The sequence below is a fragment of the Nerophis lumbriciformis genome, linkage group LG26 (genome assembly GCF_033978685.3).
Source record: "Nerophis lumbriciformis linkage group LG26, RoL_Nlum_v2.1, whole genome shotgun sequence".
NCBI lineage: Eukaryota > Metazoa > Chordata > Actinopteri > Syngnathiformes > Syngnathidae > Nerophis > Nerophis lumbriciformis.
The window spans coordinates 25,305,001-25,324,792 of record NC_084573.2 but is presented as its reverse complement, the minus strand read 5'-3'; the positions used below and the strand labels follow the sequence as shown (position 1 = coordinate 25,324,792).

The window sequence follows — 19,792 nt, the reverse complement described above, 5'->3', positions numbered from 1 at the left end:
AAGAAGAAGAAACATTTTTTGCTTGTATTGTGCTTCTCTACCTTCAAGGTACTCAAAGCGCTTTGACAGTATTTCCACATTCACCCATTCACACACATATTTCAACTTTCCATGCAAATAAAGCAAGAAGGCGGCACTCAAAAGTACAGTGAGGACACGCTTTTCAAAATGCGCTAGCTTGATGCTCGTTTACATTGGATTTGCCATACACATTCTACTGATTAGCATTAGCAATTTTACATAGCTATTGAACACCTCCAAATGTGGTAATGAAAATTACAACAAAGGTGTATGTTACAATCAAACAGCTGGTGTGTACTAAAAAGTACAATACTTACAGTATAAACACTTTGTAGGACTCAACAAAAAAATACTGGTACATTCAACTTAATGACAAAGACTACTTCCTGGCTAAGATAACACAGCGTAGCATGTATACTATTGCCATCTAGCAACTTGGAATTGCAACCGCATGCAAAGTCTGCTAAGTAATTCAGTACAGTACAGTACTTGCAAATGAGACACATTAATTATACAAGATAACAACCGGACAGCACAGCTCAGTGTTAAATGTAAAATAAATAATACAAAAAATGTAGTTGTTTTTTCACAAATAACTATTATTAACACATTCAAACGCACACAAAAAATACCGAAACTTGATATCGTTGCGTACTGGTATAAATTTCCAGGTAGGAATTGGTACTGCATTGATTGAAATGTGAAAGGTAACCATCTTCACATGTTTTAGACTAAAATAAAGTCATGGGAAATAAATTGTTAAATAAATTATGATTTTTTTTTTTTGGATCCTGCAACCCCGAAGGGAATAAGCGTTAGAAAATGGATGGATGGGTTGGATTTGCAATTCTTCCTAAAACAACTCCGACTTGGGTGTTACCCGGTATAATCGCCGTGCAAGACCAGCACTGACGCAGCGTGCCACAGTGAAAAATTAGATATTTTGCCAATAGATTTATTTTAGTGACAGAGCAGGAAGGGGGTAGTGCCACTTTAGTTTTAGATTAACTCAATAACTTAACAAACATCTTGTATTCAAATGAACTATGTATCTGTTTCAAATAATCTTGCACAGGAGAGCATTCTGACTGGCTGGCACCTGAGTGGGGATTCAGGACGGAGGGCGTGGCCTATCCACAGCCAGACGCCTCCATATCTAAGTGTCCAGCATGCAGATGTCGTAGACATGCTTGGCTCTGCCTACTACTGGAGCGCACCTGAAGTATACCTGGGAAACAAGGTGAGACCAAGACTTACACTGCATAATCACGGCAGAATCTCTCGAGGAACTCTCTTGTTTACACTCGAAAGACTCAAACTGCAGACATTATAAAACTTTTATTACACACTGAAAAAAGCCTCTTACTTAAAAATGAGTTTCTCATTGAAAAACAACCCAAAAATGGTGCATCTTTTTGAAAACCCAGAAATTGAGTTAAGATAATAACCTCATAATCCAAAAAATGTGTTGCTTTTTATAAAATAACTAACATTTAACTCAACACTAGCAACCCATAAATTGGGTTACCAAAGAAACCCGGCATTTTTAGTGTGCACGTTCAGGCACTATTTTACATACGATTAATAACATTATTAGAACTTGTAGTCCATCCATCAATTAATTTTTTTCGGCTTTTAAGTCTAAAAATGAATTAGTAGTCAGGTAAGACTGGTTACTGGCAAGGCTATGATGCACTTGTGCCTTAGCTGTAGTGGTTAGAGTGTCCGCCCTGAGATCGGTAGGTTGTGAGTTCAAACCCCGGCCGAGTCATACCAAAGACTATAAAAATGGGACCCATTACATCCCTGCTTGGCACTCAGCTTTAAGGGTTGGGATTGGGGGTTAAATCACCAAAATGATTCCTGGGCGCGGCCACCGCTGCTGCCCACTGCTCCCTTCACCTCCCAGGGGGTGATCAAGGGTGATGGGTCAAAATGCAGAGAATAATTTCGCCACATCTAGTGTGTGTGTGACCATACTTGCCAACCTTGAGACCTCTGATTTTGGGAGGTGGGGGGCGTGGTCGGGGGTGGGATGGGGGTGTGGTTGGGGCGGGGGGTGTGGTTAAGAGGGGAGGAGTATATTTACAGCTAGAATTCACCAAGTCAAGTATTTCATATATCAATATATATATATATATATATATATATATATATATATATATATATATATATATATATATATTTATTTATTTATTTTATTATATATATATATATATATATATATATATATATATATATATATAAATAAATAAAATAAATACTTGAATTTCAGTGTTCATTTATTTCCACATATACACACACACATAACACTCATCTACTCATTGTTGTACTGGAAAGACTTGATCAAATACACAGTAATGAAAACACAGTTGTTCTATTAACTGTACTGTGCTTGCTGCTTACTAAAAAAAACAACAACACTTACCTTTCACTATTGGAGTAGCCTTTGTTCTGCCATTTGCGTACTGGCGAGCGATCTCTGAATCCAGGAACATATCCTTCACGGATTTGTTGTAGACATCCGCTAATGAGAACGGGATGTTGCTTCCAGCTATCAGCATAGCCATCTTTGTCTCGGCATAAATTACACCCTCGGGTCTCAATTTAGCGAGGTGGCCCATAATACTGGGCTGGGACAGGTACTGTGTTGCCGCCGCTTTGTGCTTCTCTGACCGTTCATGACTGAGTATATCCGTTCGGCCACTGTGTTTAATGGAGAAGTCTGATCTACAAAATTTACAGGCAGCATAGCCCTTCCCCTTCGAACTGTCCTGGATAAACTGAAATTCTTGTTTCCATTCATTTTGGAACTTAAAAGCGTATTTCTTCATCTTACTCGTCGTCGGCGTCGCCATGGCTGCATCTTCCTCGTTCTTCTGCTTCGTCTCCTTGTTGTGTGCGCAGTTGTGCACTGCACTCTCTAAAAGCCGTAGATGTTATAACGTGATTGGGCAGGCACGCTGTTTATATCGTGGGAAAGCGGACGGGAGAACAGGCTGTCGACACGTCACTCAGGTCCGCATGGAGCTGGAGGGGGCGTGGCCTCCAGCTGCGGCTGTAAAAATCGAGAGATTTTCGGGAGAATATTTGTCTCGGGAGGTTTTCGGGAGAGGCGCTGAATTTCGGGAGTCTTTTCCGGAAAATTCGGGAGGGTTGGCAAGTATGTGTGTGACAATCATTGACACTTAACTAGCTGTACTGACACAATGTTGCTTTTTTATAATGGTGCCATCTGCTGGAGTAAAACAGTCACAACATTTGACCCGCAAATGAAATTAATAGTAAACAAATACCACTGTTTTTGTTTTTATGACAAATAGATATGTGGAAAGGACTATGAAACGTGCAATTCTAGTCAATGAGCTAATTAGTAAACAGGAAACTAACACTTTAAAGTATTTGTCGCAATCGGGAAAGAAGGGCCCTAATCAGGGAGGTCACCAAGAACCTGATGGCTACAGCATTCCTCTGTGGAGAGAGAATAACCTTGCAGAAAGACAACCATCTCTGCAGAATCCACCAATCAGGCCTGAATGTTAGAGTGGCCAAATGGAAGAAGTTTGGCATAATGCACATGGAAGACTCTCAGACCATGAAAAACAAAGTCCTCTGGTCTGATGAGACAATGTCATGTTTGAAGGAAACCAGGCACGGCTCATCACCAGGCCAATACCATCCCTTTAGTGAAGCCTGGTGGTGGCAGCATCATGCTGTGGGGATGGTTGTCTGTGAGAAGAGAAGTGTCAAATACTTCTCTTGTTGCCCTATTTGTATTTGACTTTATTCAATGTTTGGGTCGCATTTTAATAAACAAAACCAGTTTTCTTTTAAGTAATATAAACATTGATCAGAGCTGTTGTGTATTTTATGGTGGAATGTTGTTAATTATATAACTGGCAGCCAATGTTATTAAAAAGTATAGATTTTCAATCAAGAATCATTTTTCTGAATCGAATCGAATCGTTCCCCCAAGAATCGAATCAAATCGTGTGGTGCCCAAATATTTTCAGCCCTACATGTGATTTAATTTATTTTTTTTCGTCTTCATTAATTAGCAAAAAATAAATATAAAAATACTTTTTCCCATTGTTATGGGGTATTGTGTGTAGAATTATGAGGACAACATTGAATGTATTCCATTTTGGAATAAGGCTGTACCATAACAAAATGTGGAAAAATTTAAGTGCTGTGAATACCTACCGGATGCACTGTACTAACCGTACTTTCCTCACAATTCGGATATAAATTCTCCAAACATAACCTTTTTATATGTGGTTAGGTGATTGCTATTTTTTCCAAAGCCCTCTGTCACAAATGTGTGTGATGATTAGTTCCCCATAAGCGACATTCTTCATTGATGTTATTGCTTTGCAACATGTAGGCAAATGTGCAGCACCTGACCGAGGGCTGCATCATTAAGACAGCCGTGCGCAGACAAATGTCTTTGTGATCTGAGAATGAGTCCTCTCAAACGAATCCGCCGGGTGAGAACACATCCCGCTGCGACGCTGGCCTCCCCCTCCCAGCGCTTCTTCCGTGCTTCCTGCTTCTGTTAATATCATCTATTTGAACGTGCGCCACATTCTCTTTTGTCGTGGTCGCGATGATTAGTCTTTAACACTCGGGCTGGCAAATAGCTGGAGTCCATGCTTACCAAGTGGGGCTATTGCACTTTCCTCCACAGCAGACTGGCTGTGATGTGCCATGGCTGGGAGGAAGAGACTTCTGCTGCTGCATTTCATTACCTCACCGCTCGCAGGCCCGACTTGTCGTTTCATTTATTTGTGTGAACTTCTACCCTTTTATCCCTCCAACCATCCCTCCATCCTTGTTTCTTTCCACGCGCCTCCTCCTCTAACTCAGACTTGTCTCTCCAGGACTCCTGTTTCTAAATCACCCTTCTCCATCTCCCTTCTCCTCTTCTCTCTCTCTGTCTGTTTAGTTGGCTGTTGAACTCCACCATCAACTTTGAAAGCTGCAAACGCCCTTTTGAATTGGCTATGTTTATTATTATTCTCCCATTTTGATCACATTTTTGAGACTCTGAACAAAAACAAAAAAACTCACCAATTTTTGCAAGTGCCTCAGGTCCGGCGAAAGTGTTATATTTTTGGGAACCGAACATGAATTTTCAAAATTAAATCTCTCACCATCCCTTGAAAATAGGAAAAAATTTGCCCCTGCCACATTTATCATGAGAGGATGCATGTAAAATTTACTGAACCCACATTTTAAAACAAACAGGAAGTCGCCCATCTTGGTTTCCATTTTTAGCCCACAAAGTGCACATTTGTAGTTGTTTCCCCATATTTCTGAGTTATTGTGTAGAAATATGGGAAAACCACTACAAATGTGCGCTTCATTCACGAAATGTGTTGCAAAAAAGATCAATTAGAATAATACATAATGTTGGATATAGAGAACATACAAACCCTTTTATTTATTAAATCACAATTATTGAAATTCAACGATTTGGTGCATTTGCAAACAGCTAAAATTATGTATAAAGCAAACTATAACCTGCTACCCAAGAATGTACAACAATTATTCTCAACAAAAGAGGAGAAATTACCAGTGTTGGGACTAACACGTTACAAAGTAACGCGTTACTGTAACGCTGTTAGTTTTGGCGGTAACTAGTAATCTAACGCGTTATTTTTTATGTTCAGTAACTCAGTTACCGTTACTACATGATGCGTTACTGTGTTATTTTACGTTATTTTTTTATGTAGTATCTGCTAGAAACAGAAGATCTGAGTGTGTTTTATTGGAGCGCTGCGGTGTCGTTCTTCTGAATCTCTTGTGTCACAAGCCGGAGGCGCGTTCTGTGTGTGTCTGGGTGTGGGTGAGGGGAGGGGAGGGGGGGTGCGCAATACAACGTAAACCGTTGGCCAACCAAAAAGTAACCACAGAACACTTTATAGTGTTCTGTGGTTACTTTTTGGTTAGCCGAGCGGACGTGACGACAGGCTGTCCTCACTCAGGTCCGCACGGACCTGGAGGGGGCGTGCCTTAAGTCCGGCTGGAAATCGGGAGAATGATTGTCCCGGGGAGAGGCACTGAAATTCGGGAGGGTTGGCAAGTATGAGATATTCTCACTTCTTTTCTTTTGTCGAGCACAAAGAAAAGAACATTTTAGTTAAATGTAAGTTGTGTCTTGGATCAAAGATCCCATCTACTGCCCAAAACAACAATTCAAATCTGCCTGGTTGGGCTTTGTGTATGTCACGTGTGCCTTCCTTAGGTGAAGCCAGGTTTACAGCTATGTTGTTATTATGCTGTTTGTTACTTATGTATGTTATGTTGCAGCTATTTAAAATAGTTTTGTCAATTTGTTCTGGCCTGAAATAAAGTGGCCCTTTGAAACATATCTTTGTCTTTGTGTGTTGTATGTAGACCACATTGCTTAGCAGAGTTCAGTGATGCAAATGCATGTCAAGTTGATCAACAGATTGTATTATTCTCCAGTGCAATAACAGTACTGAAATGAAGGCTAAAAGGGCATTAATGGGAGCTTTAAAAAAAAAAAAGAAAAAAATAAGTAACTAAATAGTTACTTTTCACAGTAACGCATTACTTTTTGGTGTAAGTAACTGAGTTACTTTTGAAATAAAGTAACTAGTAGCTGTAACTAGTTACTGGTTTTCAGTAACTAGCCCAAAACTGAATATAACCTTAGAGGAAAATCTAATTTAAAACATTTGTATGCTCCTACAACACTTAAAACCTTTAGTATATCCGTATGTGGAATTAAATTATGGAATGGATTAACCAAAGAAATCAAACAAAGCACCAATATGATTCAGTTTAAGAGACTGTTCAAACTACAAGTGTTCACAAAGTACAGAACAATAATTATGATGACCATCTTGAACCCTTTTTTTCCTTCTTTTTTTTTTGAGACAAAGATTATTTATGTATTTAATATTTTTTTACTTACTATGGTATATCATTTATTTATTTGTTCACTGTTCTGTTACGGAGAACAAGAAAATTGGATAAAATTGCTATGATATGAAACGGGGTAGGATTAAATAAGTTCTGCTTCTTCCAACTCCTTTTCGGACGTGCTGTAAAGAAACAACTGGAATTGTGTGATGCATTACATTGTATCCTATGCAAGTTCAAAATAAACTCAAACTGAACTGAACTGTACAAACAGAGGTCGTATTTTAACGAACTCGTCCTAGGGACTTGAACCCAAATGAGCCACTGTTAAAATGATACATACTAAACAGATGTAGGAATTTTGCCTAAGCCATAAGATGTGGGCGTGGCAAGGCGACTAACTTTGATCTGATGGTTTGCCACAAAATGTTCAACATTTGTAACTCACAAATTTAGATCTTGATCATAATTGGTTCAAAGGATGATGATGACACTTTGACCAGTACCGATTCATATTTATTTGTGGTTGGGCGGAGCCTGGCGCCAAAAACTGCTCCTCACCATCACCAATCAAACTGTCTTTACTTGACTTTAATAATCATCACTCCTTCCAAACTGATATGAGGCTTTAAGTATGGGAACTGATCATCGCTTGATGTTGATATCGACACCAATATTGCACCCTTGGGGTGGAAAATGTTAACAGTCACAACTTCCTTCCATATGCTCCAACCTTGCTGAATTTTTTTAAGGTGGGTCGAGGCATTAACAAAGACGTGACCATATGCGTCATGCGCGCCACCCGACCCGTGTTTAACGCTGCTTGCAGTTTTAATTCTTCTTGTGGCACATTTATTCTTCTAAGTTTCCACCAGTTTAGCCCAAAATGGTACAGTTTGGAGTGGTCCACTTTATAAATGGGCACAATTAACTCGTAAGAATAAGGTGTGTGTTGAATTAATTGAATGTGCTTCATAGCAACTGACGCAAAACTGAGTGCACTACTTGTCTGCAACCAGCAGAGGCGCAGTGTAGTCAGTTTTAACCAGTTTGTTGTTGTCTGCAGTCATCACTCGTGGGCCTGACTGTGGTAAACACATTTTCGCAAAGTAGAGAGTGTGCCCTCCTAAATGAAGGTATTTAGTTTAGTAGATAGGTAAACAGTCCTTCAATTTAGGGACAAAACAGCTATTAAAAGTCCATTGGAAATTATATTTATTACGGTGGAAGAGGGGTTAGTGCGTCTGCCTCACAATACGAATGTCCTGAGCTCAATCACGGGCTCGGGATCTTTCTGTGCGGAGTTTGCATGTTCTCCCCGTGACTGCGTGGGTTCCCTCCGGGTACTCCGGCTTCCTCCCACCTCCAAAAACATGCACCTGGGGATAGGTTGATTGGCAACACTAAAAACATTGGCCCTAGTGTCTATCTGTGTTGGCCCTGTGATGAGGTGGCGACTTGTCCAGGGTGTACACCGCCTTCCGCCCGAATGCAGCTGAGATAGGCTCCAGCGACCCCGAAAGGGACAAGCGGTAGAAAATGGATGGATGGATTATTATTCCAAGTTGTGGTCGTTTGCCTCCAAATGAAATTATTAGGGGTCGGAATCTTTGGGTGCCTAACTATTTGATCTGGGGTGACAATTGGTTTCATAATCGATTTCCGATTCAACATGATTCTCGAATCAAACTGATTCTCCCAATGTATTATTTGGTATGATGATTATGATGAAACTTACAGGTTGGAAAAGCTCATTGCGGTTGCATTGGATGGCCTAAAAACGTCTTTTAAAAATGAATTCTGATAAATATTTTTTTTTTTTAAATGTTTTCATCCATTTTTTTAATCGATTTTTGAAGATTCACGAATAAGAATCAAGATTCGGATGTGAATCCATTTTTTTTTGTGCACCCATAGAAATTACTGTAAAATTAAGCACATAAACATTGATGCTAAAAACATGTAAAATCATGTTAAATCAGCAATATATGAACAAAAGAAGCAACTGCAACCATACAGTAAAAAAGTTAGTACTTATCCCGCTTGCTTGATGCTAACATACAATGGGTTTTACCATTGACAGGCCTAACAAAAATTAGCATCTCAATCGCGATCTTTTTAAACTCTAGATAGCGTCCATACAGTGAGATGTTAAGAGAACAAAATTGGCATAAAACAGCATTAGTATAAAGTACAACTACTCACAATCACAATTCCAATGTCATGTGAAAAAACTGCCATGAGAGGGCAATACAGTGGAATTATTACAATAAATTCAATATTCTCATAGTTGGAGCATAAACTGTTTACAAACTTCAATATAAATGATAAATGGGTTATACTTGTATAGCGCTTTTCTACCTTCAAGGTACTCAAAGCACTTTGACAGTATTTCCACATTCACCCATTCACACACACATTCACACACTGATGGCGGGAGCTGCCATGCAAGGCGCTAACCAGCAGCCATCATGAGCAAGGGGTGAAGTGTCTTGCCCAAGGACACAACGGACGTGATTAGGATGGTAGAAGGTGGGGATTGAACCCCAGTAACCAGCAACCCTCCGATTGCTGGCATGGCCACTCTACCAACTTCGCCAATATAAATTTTTAAACATAATTATAGCCCTCTAAAGATGAAATAACATCTATTTAGTCACCTTTACACTCGTTTCACCCTATATAGTAGCCTTGAATGTGTTCTACTGTAGATTACATTACAGTACTCACTGGTAGCCTGGGTGATCTTCCAAGCGTCATTCTATGGCGGTCACCCGGCCACTACAACGTGACCACTACGTGGAAATACTTTTTCACATCCTGGGAAATTTCTCGGAAGTTGGGACTGGGATTTGATCTGCTGAAATCACAGGTGTATGTTGTTCCGCAAGATCAACTTTAAAGTCGCAGCTCCGATCATTAGCCATGTTGTTGGCATTCTGTCTTGTTAGCATTTCGTATCGCTCAAGCCAAAGGCTCACCATAGTCATGTGGAGCTAAAGATGTCGAATATAAAGTGCATCAACAGAGTTTATCTCCAGTTAGCATTCCCCAGACAGCTACTGATATCAGTCTTGTTAGCGTTAAGCACTGGTATGTCTGACGTCTCATTTTTTGATATCGCTCATGTCAAAGACCCACCAATGTGGAGATGTGTTCTTGACGAGGCAGGGGTTGACGTTGAAGTGCACAAAAATTCTCTTCCGCCAACGTTTGATACAAAATACAGTGGCGCCAAGATTAGCCGCCGTGTTGTTTTTAGCATTGTTTACCTTTAATTTGGAAACCGAAGTCCCCGCTTGGTGAAAATCAGTTGGTGTATCAGCATTGTCTCAGCCAGTACATAATATGTTAGAGGACGACAAATCGATACATGAATTGTTGGTATTAGTATATGATTGATACTAGAGTGATTAGAACAATAATTTTGTTTTCTCCAAATAAATAATGTTTACAAATTCAGGAAATAATTAACTTGGTACAAGAGGACTTTAAGGGCAAACGGTAAAGCAGGGATTATCAAACTGTGATACTTGCTGGCTCCATCTAGTGGTACGCCATAGAATCACTTGATTAAAATACAGTGTTTTATTTTCCTATATTCAAACACAGTGTTACCGATCAAACTGTGTGTAATGTTACAGTGGCCAAAACTATAAAATATACTTGTTAATTAAAAACCCCATTCTTGTTTTAATAAATACTTTGGCCTACTGTATTTTAATGTTGGTCAATATGGTGGTACTTGGAGAGACAGGTGTTTTCTGGGGTGGTACATCATTAAAAAGTTTGAGAACAACTGCTCTAAAGGGTTTGAATAAGTAGGAGATGGATTTTGTTAAGTTGTGGCGTAATATTAACTTTGTTTTGCTCAAATAGTTGTGTAGTAAAATATAGTAAGGAACTTGTTCAATTATTGTTTTGATATTGTTCAACTGTAAATGACACTCACCCTAAATTCAAAGAAAAAATTAGTTGTTACAGGTGATGGGTATTGGTATTGGCTGATCTCACTCGTGGATGATTGATATCGGAATCGGCAGCATGGAACCCTGATCAGAGCATGCCTAATTTTGATACATTTCATCCGTTTTGTTCTGAGCTGTATCAAACCAAACCTTTAAAAAACAACCTCTTACCATACCTACAACCAGGTCTTTGTGCTTGTGTCAGCAAAATGTGCTTACTATACAGTAATGCTTTCCACACAAACAGACACACGTTTTCACTGTACTTATACAACGCACGCACGCACGCACACACACACACACACACACACACACGCACACACACTTTCTCAGACTATTATAAGTCACATAATGATGTGTTTTAGAGGCACTGGGGAATGATGCATGTGAACATGAGGAGTAAACAACTCTCTTTTCGGAGTGTGTGCACAATATGAAAAAGTGATTATTTGCTTCAGTCAAATATCATGTTAGAGATACACAACGTGACTTGACACACGCACACACATTACGACCTATTAAGTTTGAGCGTGTCATTGGAAGTGACAGGCTATGCACGTAATGAAAAGCTATAGCTGTAGCTTTACGTACACGTGCGTGTGCATGTGTGTGTGTGTGTGTGTGTGTGTGTGTGTGTGTGTGTGTGTGTGTGTGTGTGCGTGTGTGTGTGCGTGCGTGCGTGCGTGTGTGTGCGTGTGGGTGTGAGAGGATGTCCTTAATTCATGCATGACCTGCTGTGTCGTTCAAGTCAAGGATGCTCATTGGCCCAGAAAACATCTCCCACTGAAGCTTATTAGGTCTTTTATTACTTGTCCAAATCCAGGGACTGCTCATTCACGAGGCGGCTCTCAAAACAGCTTTATGTATTTTAGATCAGTGGTCCCCAACCACCGGGCCGCGGCCCGGTACTGGTCCGTGAATCCATTGGTACCGGGCCGCACAAGAAATAAAAAAAGAAATAAAAAAACAATTTTTTTTTTTTTTTTTTTTTTTTATTAAATCAACATAAAAAACACAAGATACACTTACAATTAGTGCACCAACCTAAAAAACCTCCCTCCCCCATTTATACTCATTTACACTCATTCACACAAAAGGGTTGTTTCTTTCTGTTATTAATATTTCTGGTTCCTACGTTATATATATCAATATAGATCAATACAGTCTGCAGGGATACAGTCCGTAAGCACACATTTATGAAAAAAAAAATCAAATAAAAAAAAATACCATACCACCCTCCTGCGTTGACCGGTCCGCAGTTACAAAAAGGTTGGGGATCACTGTTTTACATGACTGTCAAAAAGCTGTTTTAATGGTCAACACGTAAAATGAACACATTTGCTAAGTGACAGAGATACTTCTCTCTGAAAAGTAGCATTAGCTCTGATGCTAGAGGTGTCCAGGCTGGTCCACCTTTATAGTAAATAGATGATCCCTTGGTTGCCAATGGCTATTCTCAGGCTACCCTCCATTTTACAGGCTAATTTACCATCTACTTGAGTATGAGGCTGTTTTTTGAAGATACATTTATTACAAATTGTTGCTTTAAAGCAGGGCTGTCTAAAGTGCGGCCTGTGGGCTATTTGTGTCCCGCAGCTAATTTTTTACGGCCCGCGGAACATTCTACAAATACTTTTAGCATTTTTTTTTTTAAAACACGTGGACTAAAAGAGCAAACAGGTGAAATTTGCAATGTTGACTGTAATAACACAACGCTGCCATGCAGGCTGTTTTTTTTTCTTTAAAGCTGTCATTGCTCAAAAAATAATAATGAATCAAAATAATTTTTTATTGACCTATTCATTGCTCCAATTATTTCACAATAAAAATTCCACTTTAAAAGGTTTTTGGGGAAATTATTGCATATTTGACACTCAGTGGTACTTTATTTTCCATCCATCCATTTTCTACCGCTGATTCCCTTTGGGGTCGCGGGGGGCGCTGGAGCCTATCTCAGCTGCATTTGGGCGGAAGGCGGGGTACACCCTGGACAAGTCTCCACCGCATCACAGGGCCGGTACTTTGTTTTATTTTTGCTGTATCAAAATTAATGTTTTATTTGACAAAAAGGGATGAAAAACCCTGTAAATGGAAAAAAACCCAACAAATTTTAATCAATGGTTTGATCTGAAGTAGATGTAGAGATTTAAGCGTTGAAAGTAAAAAAAAAAAAAAACATTTTTAAAAGTGACTTATTTCTAACACTTTGAGGGTGGCCGTTTTGGATACCTAAGCGTTTTAATGGGACTTTTGTTTTTATTTTAAAACTGTATTTTCTCAAAACATGATAATGCATCAAAATCAATGTTGTTATGGATTTAAGGCTCCAATTACTTCACAATTGATTTTCCACTTTTGAAATTTTGGGGGAAAAACATTGCGTATTGTATGTGACTAAAAATGCACAACATAGAAAAAAATAAATAAATAAATAAAATGTATCTCGACAGATAGACCTGAAGTTGATTTAGAGATTTAAGCGTTGACAAGCGTTGTTTCTTGTATTGTATGTGACTAAAAAAGCACAGCATAGAAAAAAAATAAAAAATAAATAAAATGTATCTCGACAGATAGACCTGAAGTTGATTTAGAGATTTAAGCGTTGAAAAGCGTTGTTTCTTCAGTGGTAAAAGTTTGGACATCCGGATTTAATGTGATTTTCGTTCAGTAGGACACATTTTTTAGCACAATAAAAAAGCCAAACTGTTGACACCAGACAATAACACAAAATGAGGATTCACAACCTTATCCTTTTGAAGCTAAATATACTGAAGATGAATTACTGCTTTTAGAAGCCAGCACAAAGGAAGAGTGAGACATTGGAGCAGACGGAAGCCGAGAGAGTGAGGTGAATGTGACTTTGAGCTGCAAAATGTGGAATTCGAAGCCATTCTAATAATTGGAGTGCTTACATAAATAAACCGGAAAAAACGTCCCCGGCCAGCTGGACCAAACAGACAGCTGTCCATCGAGTGAGTCACACTTTTGTCATGACTTGATCTTGGGTGTTTGCTTTTCCGGGATGCAGCGGAAAGTTGGCACGGGCGAGACGGGAATGAAGGTACATGATTTATTTAAACTATCAAAAAAAAGGAATAAACGAAAAGCGCGCACAAGGGCGGAAGTACAAAACTTGACTATAAACACAAAACTTGCACAATGGCAGAAACTATGAACAATTAAACAAAACTTGCAAACTATGGCTTGAATAAAGACAAAAAGAGATGCATGAAGAATGGACATGGCAAGAATGGACAGAGCATAAATGTGGTGAGGTCGTCAGAAAGACAAACTGAAAAACACTGAACTTAAATACTACAGACATGATTAACGAAAACAGGTGCGCGACTCAAGACGTGAAACAGGTGCGTGACGTGACAGGTGAAAACTAATGGGTTGCTATGGTGACAATCAAGAGTGCACAATGAGTCCAAACGTGGAACAGGTGAAACTAATGGGGTAATCATGGAAACAAGACAAGGGAGTGAAAAGACAGAAACTAAAGAGTCCTATAACTAAACAAAACATGACTTAAAACAAAACATGATTACACAGACATGACAGAGCCCCTCCCTTAAGGACAGATACCAGATGTCCATAAAAAAATTAACAAGAGTCATGGGAGGGCGGGAGGGGGACATGGCGGTGGGTCGCCAGACCACGTGTCCCCGTATCCACCGGGGCAGAGATAGGTGGCGGCGGCGAGTGGAACGCCGCTGCAGCAGGCGAGGCGGGCGCCCAGGGAATGGCCACATTCGTGGCCGACTGGGAGGTGGGCGCACTTGGCGTGGCGGGCGACCAGGTAGCGGCCATATCCGTGGCCGACGAGGAGGGAGGCGCGTCGTCATCGTGGCAGACGTGGCTTGGCGTGGTGAGTCAGGCGGCGAAGCTCGGCGTGGCGCGTCAGGCGGCGAAGCTCGACGTGGCGCGTCAGGCGGCGAAGCTCGACGTGGGTCTTGGTCTTGGCGTGGGTCTTGGTCTTGGCGTGGGTCTTGGTCTTGGCATGGCGGGTCTTGGTCTTGGCATGGCGGGTCTTGGTCTTGGCGTGGCGGGTCTTGGTCTTGGCATGGCGGGTCTTGGTCTTGGCATGGCGGGTCTTGGTCTTAGCATGGCGGGTCTTGGTCTTGGCATGGCGGGTCTTGGTCTTGGTCTTGGCATGGCGGGTCTTGGTCTTGGCATGGCGGGTCTTGGTCTTGGTCTTGGCATGGCGGGTCTTAGTCTTGGCATGGCGGGTCTTGGTCTTGGCATGGCGGCACTTGGCGTCGTGGAGCTGCGACTGGCGGCACTTGGCGTCTTGGAGCTGCGACTGGCGGCACTTGGCGTCTTGGAGCTGCGACTGGCGGCACTTGGCGTCTTGGAGCTGCGACTGGCGGCACTTGGCGTCTTGGAGCTGCGACTGGCGGCACTTGGAGTCTTGGAGCTGCGACTGGCGGCACTTGGAGTCTTGGAGCTGCGACTGGCGGCACTTGGAGTCTTGGAGCTGCGACTGGCGGCACTTGGCGTCTTGGAGCTGCGACTGGCGGCACTTGGCGTCTTGGAGCTGCGACTGGCGGGACTTGGCGTGGAGGGTCTTGGTCTTGGACTTGGCATGGAGGGTCTTGGTCTTGGACTTGGCGTGGAGGGTCTTGGTCTTGGACTTGGCGTGGAGGGTCTTGGTCTTGGACTTGGCGTGGAGGGTCTTGGACTTGGCGTGGAGGGTCTTGGTCTTGGCGTGGAGGGTCTTGGTCTTGGTCTTGGCTTGGCAGTGCTTGGCGGCGTGGAGCTGGTACCGGAGCTTGGCATGATGCGGCTAGGCGTGGTGCGGGTACTGGAGTCTGCCGTGGAATTTGGCGTGGTGGAGCTGGTGCTAGCCTTGGTGCGGCAACTGGTGCGGCGACAGGTGCTAGCCGTGGTGCTGCGACAGGTGCGGCGACAGGTGCTAGCCTTGGAGCAGCTAGCCGTGGTGCTAGCCTTGGAGCAGGTGGAGGTGGCCTAGCTGGGGGTTGCGGCTTGGCATGGCGAAAGACTGGTGGTGGCGGCCGTGCTGGAGGCTGTGGCTTGACATCGTGATGCTGAGCCACCCCACCTGAACAATTCCCAGCCCTAGCCCCCCCCTCAAGGGGCGGATACCAGACGCGCTCCCTGCGGTCTGGAACTCTCTGTAGGGGTGGGCGGAGGAGGGCAGAAACTTCCCCATTAAATTGTCCAAATTGTCTTTTTTGTACCTGGGATTGAGTGGGTGAAAAAAAATTGTTTTGTGTCTTGGGTGTGGCTTGAGTCCTGGGGAGCGGGGAATCAAAAGAAAAGAATTCAGAAAAAAAAAATCCTGGTTTTTGACGTCATCAGGGCGAAGCCGGGCTGGCTGCTGCTTGCTTCCGCCCGGAGGGGGAGGGGCATGTGGGAGCGGCGTGTCCTGCAGGCTCGCGGAAGTTCTTCCTGACGTCCTTCGTCGGGAGCGGCGCTTCCGCGGCTGAGGTGACGCTGTGTCGTCCTGGGACCAAATGAAGTCTCTGTACTCCACGGAGGAGTAGCGCAGAGTTTCCTCCTCCATCGCGCACAGGACCGCCCAAGAAGCCTCGTCCAAAATGTCCAACTCGGCCAACTTAGGTGCGGAAAAGCGGGTCTGCTGACGACCTACTGTCATGACTTGATCTTGGGTGTTTGCTTTTCCGGGATGCAGCGGAAAGTTGGCACGGGCGAGACGGGAATGAAGGTACATGATTTATTTAAACTATCAAAAAAAAGGAATAAACGAAAAGCGCGCACAAGGGCGGAAGTACAAAACTTGACTATAAACACAAAACTTGCACAATGGCAGAAACTATGAACAATTAAACAAAACTTGCAAACTATGGCTTGAATAAAGAAAACTTACTTGGCATGGACAAAAATAGATGCATGAAGAATGGACATGGCAAGAATGGACAGAGCATAAATGTGGTGAGGTCGTCAGAAAGACAAACTGAAAAACACTGAACTTAAATACTACAGACATGATTAACGAAAACAGGTGCGTGACTCAAGACGTGAAACAGGTGCGTGATGTGACAGGTGAAAACTAATGGGTTGCTATGGTGACAATCAAGAGTGCACAATGAGTCCAAACGTGGACCAGGTGAAACTAATGGGGTAATCATGGAAACAAGACAAGGGAGTGAAAAGACAGAAACTAAAGAGTCCTATAACTAAACAAAACATGACTTAAAACAAAACATGATTACACAGACATGACAACTTTATATTGATCATGATGCACACATGACGTGCTGCGTGTATCATGACAAACGGCATACGCTGTCAGGCTAGCTGTGTACAAACAAAACATGAAATAATACTTTACTGATGCTGTAATATGATTGTTCATGTTTTTCAGTCAGTACAGATTGGTGTTCTATGGCAGTGTTGTGCATTACAAACTCAAACGCGTTTCGTGTAGTTGTAGAAGCTAGTGTATCGCTAGCTTGTACGGCTAACACCGAAGCATACCAATGTGTCAGTAGGCCAGAAAAAGAGTTCTTCAGTGTTCGCTCTTACCATAACATTGTCTCTACAGCTTGGTTATTGTACAGGTTACGGAACGTAAATGACGTATTGTTGATGGTTTTTGAATGCATTTTTAAAGTGATTTAGAGGTAGAATTGATCGCTCCCATTAGCTGCATTGCTAGCCACCAAGAACTAGCCGATTTGTAAATGTTAGAATCCCCCCCAAAAAAGTTGTTTTCTTGTCTTTCATAAGAATTGTGAACGATAGATAAAAATTCCCCCAAAAGTGCAGTTCCCTTTTATATCCCTCGATCAACTTCAGATCTTTCCGTCGATTATACGTTTTTAGTATTTTTTTAAATGTTTTTTTTATTTTTGTTTTTATCAAAGAAAACATAGTTTTTTTTATAAGGCAAACACAAAATATGCAATATTTTCCCCAAAAAATATTTCAAAGTGGAATATTTGATGTGAAGTAACTTGAACCATAAAGGTCAGTAATTCATAATATTTTGAATAATTATAATTTTGAGCAATGGCAGCTTTAAAGAAAAAAAACAGCCTGCATAGCAGCTTTGTGTTATTCAATTTAACATTGCAACTTTTTCTCATTACATTTCACCTGTTTGCTCTTTTATTCCACAGTTTAATGTTTTTTTTTTTTTATATTATTTTTAGACTGTGCCACAGGCCATTAAAAAAACTAGTTTTGGGCCACACTTTGGACACCCCCTGACTTAGACTAAAATTGCTTTTAGAAAAGCCATCCATGTATTCATTTTCTACCGCTTGTCCCTTTTGGGGTTGCGGGGGGTGCTGGAGCCTATCTCAGCTGCATTTGGGCGGAAGGCGGGGTACACCCTGGACAAGTCGCCACCTCATCACAGGGCCAACACAGATAAACAGACAACATTCACAAGAAAAGCGATTACTAAAATATTAATTGTGCCACGACATTGTCTATGACTTTTAACAGGTGTGTCAACTTTGACTGGTATGTTTATGCTAAATTCAGCCCAAATACGTCATAATTCCCTGCCAACGCTGTTAACTTTGGCGCATCACTAAATAGCTTTTCTTCCATTACCTCTCTTTCGCCGCAGAAGAGTTCTTTTTTTTGTAGCTGCCGTGTTATCGGCCTTCAGTCAAAGCCGTCAAACAGACTAATTGCTTCCATCCACCTTGTACTGCAGCTACACAAACAGATTGACTGTCACTCCAGATAAAGGCTGCAAAGCAAGAACATTCTTCACCAGACAGACGGAGGGCAGTGGGAGGCAAAAGGAAAAGATGAACAGGGAGTGTCCTTGCTAAAAGCCGAATGTGCTAAAAAGCTGACACGTATCAAACTATTCAAAGCTTTGCTTTTCATCAACAACATTGCTAACACACGCAGAAAAAGGTTCCTGTACCATATCGCATGAATTGCTTTTTTTTTTAATGGAAGAAAAATATTTATCTGCCACAAGAGCTTGAAGAGAATTGATGTTTGTGTGCAGGCGTCGCTCCTAATCTGGTCACACTGGCATGAGATGGATTTGCCCATTCCGCTGTCTTTTCCCCTCTCTTCCCTCTTCATTTCTTCCCCACTTACATGGCTGAAAAGCTGCCCTTACATCAATCACGCCGCGTTTGTTCCGCTTTTTGTCAGCCAAATAATTTGCTGTCACACACACACATATTTCTGTAAAGTGTGCACATGAATCCCACGGTGCACATTGAAAAAGTAAATCATTACTTCTTGATGCTGTTCACAAATATATTCATCCCTGCAAACATAATAAAAAAGGATTTGTCGAATGAAGTCATTATGTTCTCAGAGATTAGGATACAATCTCATCTCTGACTCATCAGAGGATATGAAACCTGTGACATTATGCTGACTTTATTGGGCTGAACTCTTTAACGCACGCCGTGTGTGTGTGTGTGTGTGTGTGTGTGTGTGTGTGTGTGTGTGTGTGTGTGCGTGTGCGTGTGCGTGTTTGTGTGCGTGTGTGCGTATATGTACATGTATATATATGTATATGCAGCTGAGATAGGCTACAGCGACCCCAAAAGGAACAAGCGGTAGAAATGGACGGATGGTTGGATATACAGTATATATGTATTTACATATGCCATAAGTGTGTGTGTATATATATATATATGTATGTCTATATAAGTATATGTGTGTGTGTGTGTGTATATATATATATATATATATAAATATATATATATATATATATATATATATATATATATACACATATATATATATTTGTGCGTGTGTGCGCGCATGCGTGTATATGTGTATATGTATATGCAGCTGAGATTGGCTACAGCGACCCCAAAAGGGACAAGCGGTAGAAAATGGACGGATGGTTGAATATATATATATATATATATATATATATATATATATATATATATATATATATATACACAGTGTATATATATATATATATGTAT

The 19,792-nt window shown here is 41.4% G+C and overlaps 1 protein-coding gene across 4 annotated transcripts in view; it reads left to right on the top strand.

The window, feature by feature from the left end:
* lama2 (laminin, alpha 2) overlaps nt 1-19,792 on the top strand; it is a 498,600-nt gene that overhangs the window by 174,663 nt on the left and 304,145 nt on the right. For all 4 annotated transcript variants that reach the window (XM_061987117.2, XM_061987118.2, XM_061987116.2 and 1 more), the window contains exon 14: nt 1,097-1,261. In XM_061987117.2, the coding sequence (XP_061843101.2) occupies nt 1,097-1,261 (165 nt within the window). The remainder of the gene's footprint in view (nt 1-1,096; nt 1,262-19,792) is intronic.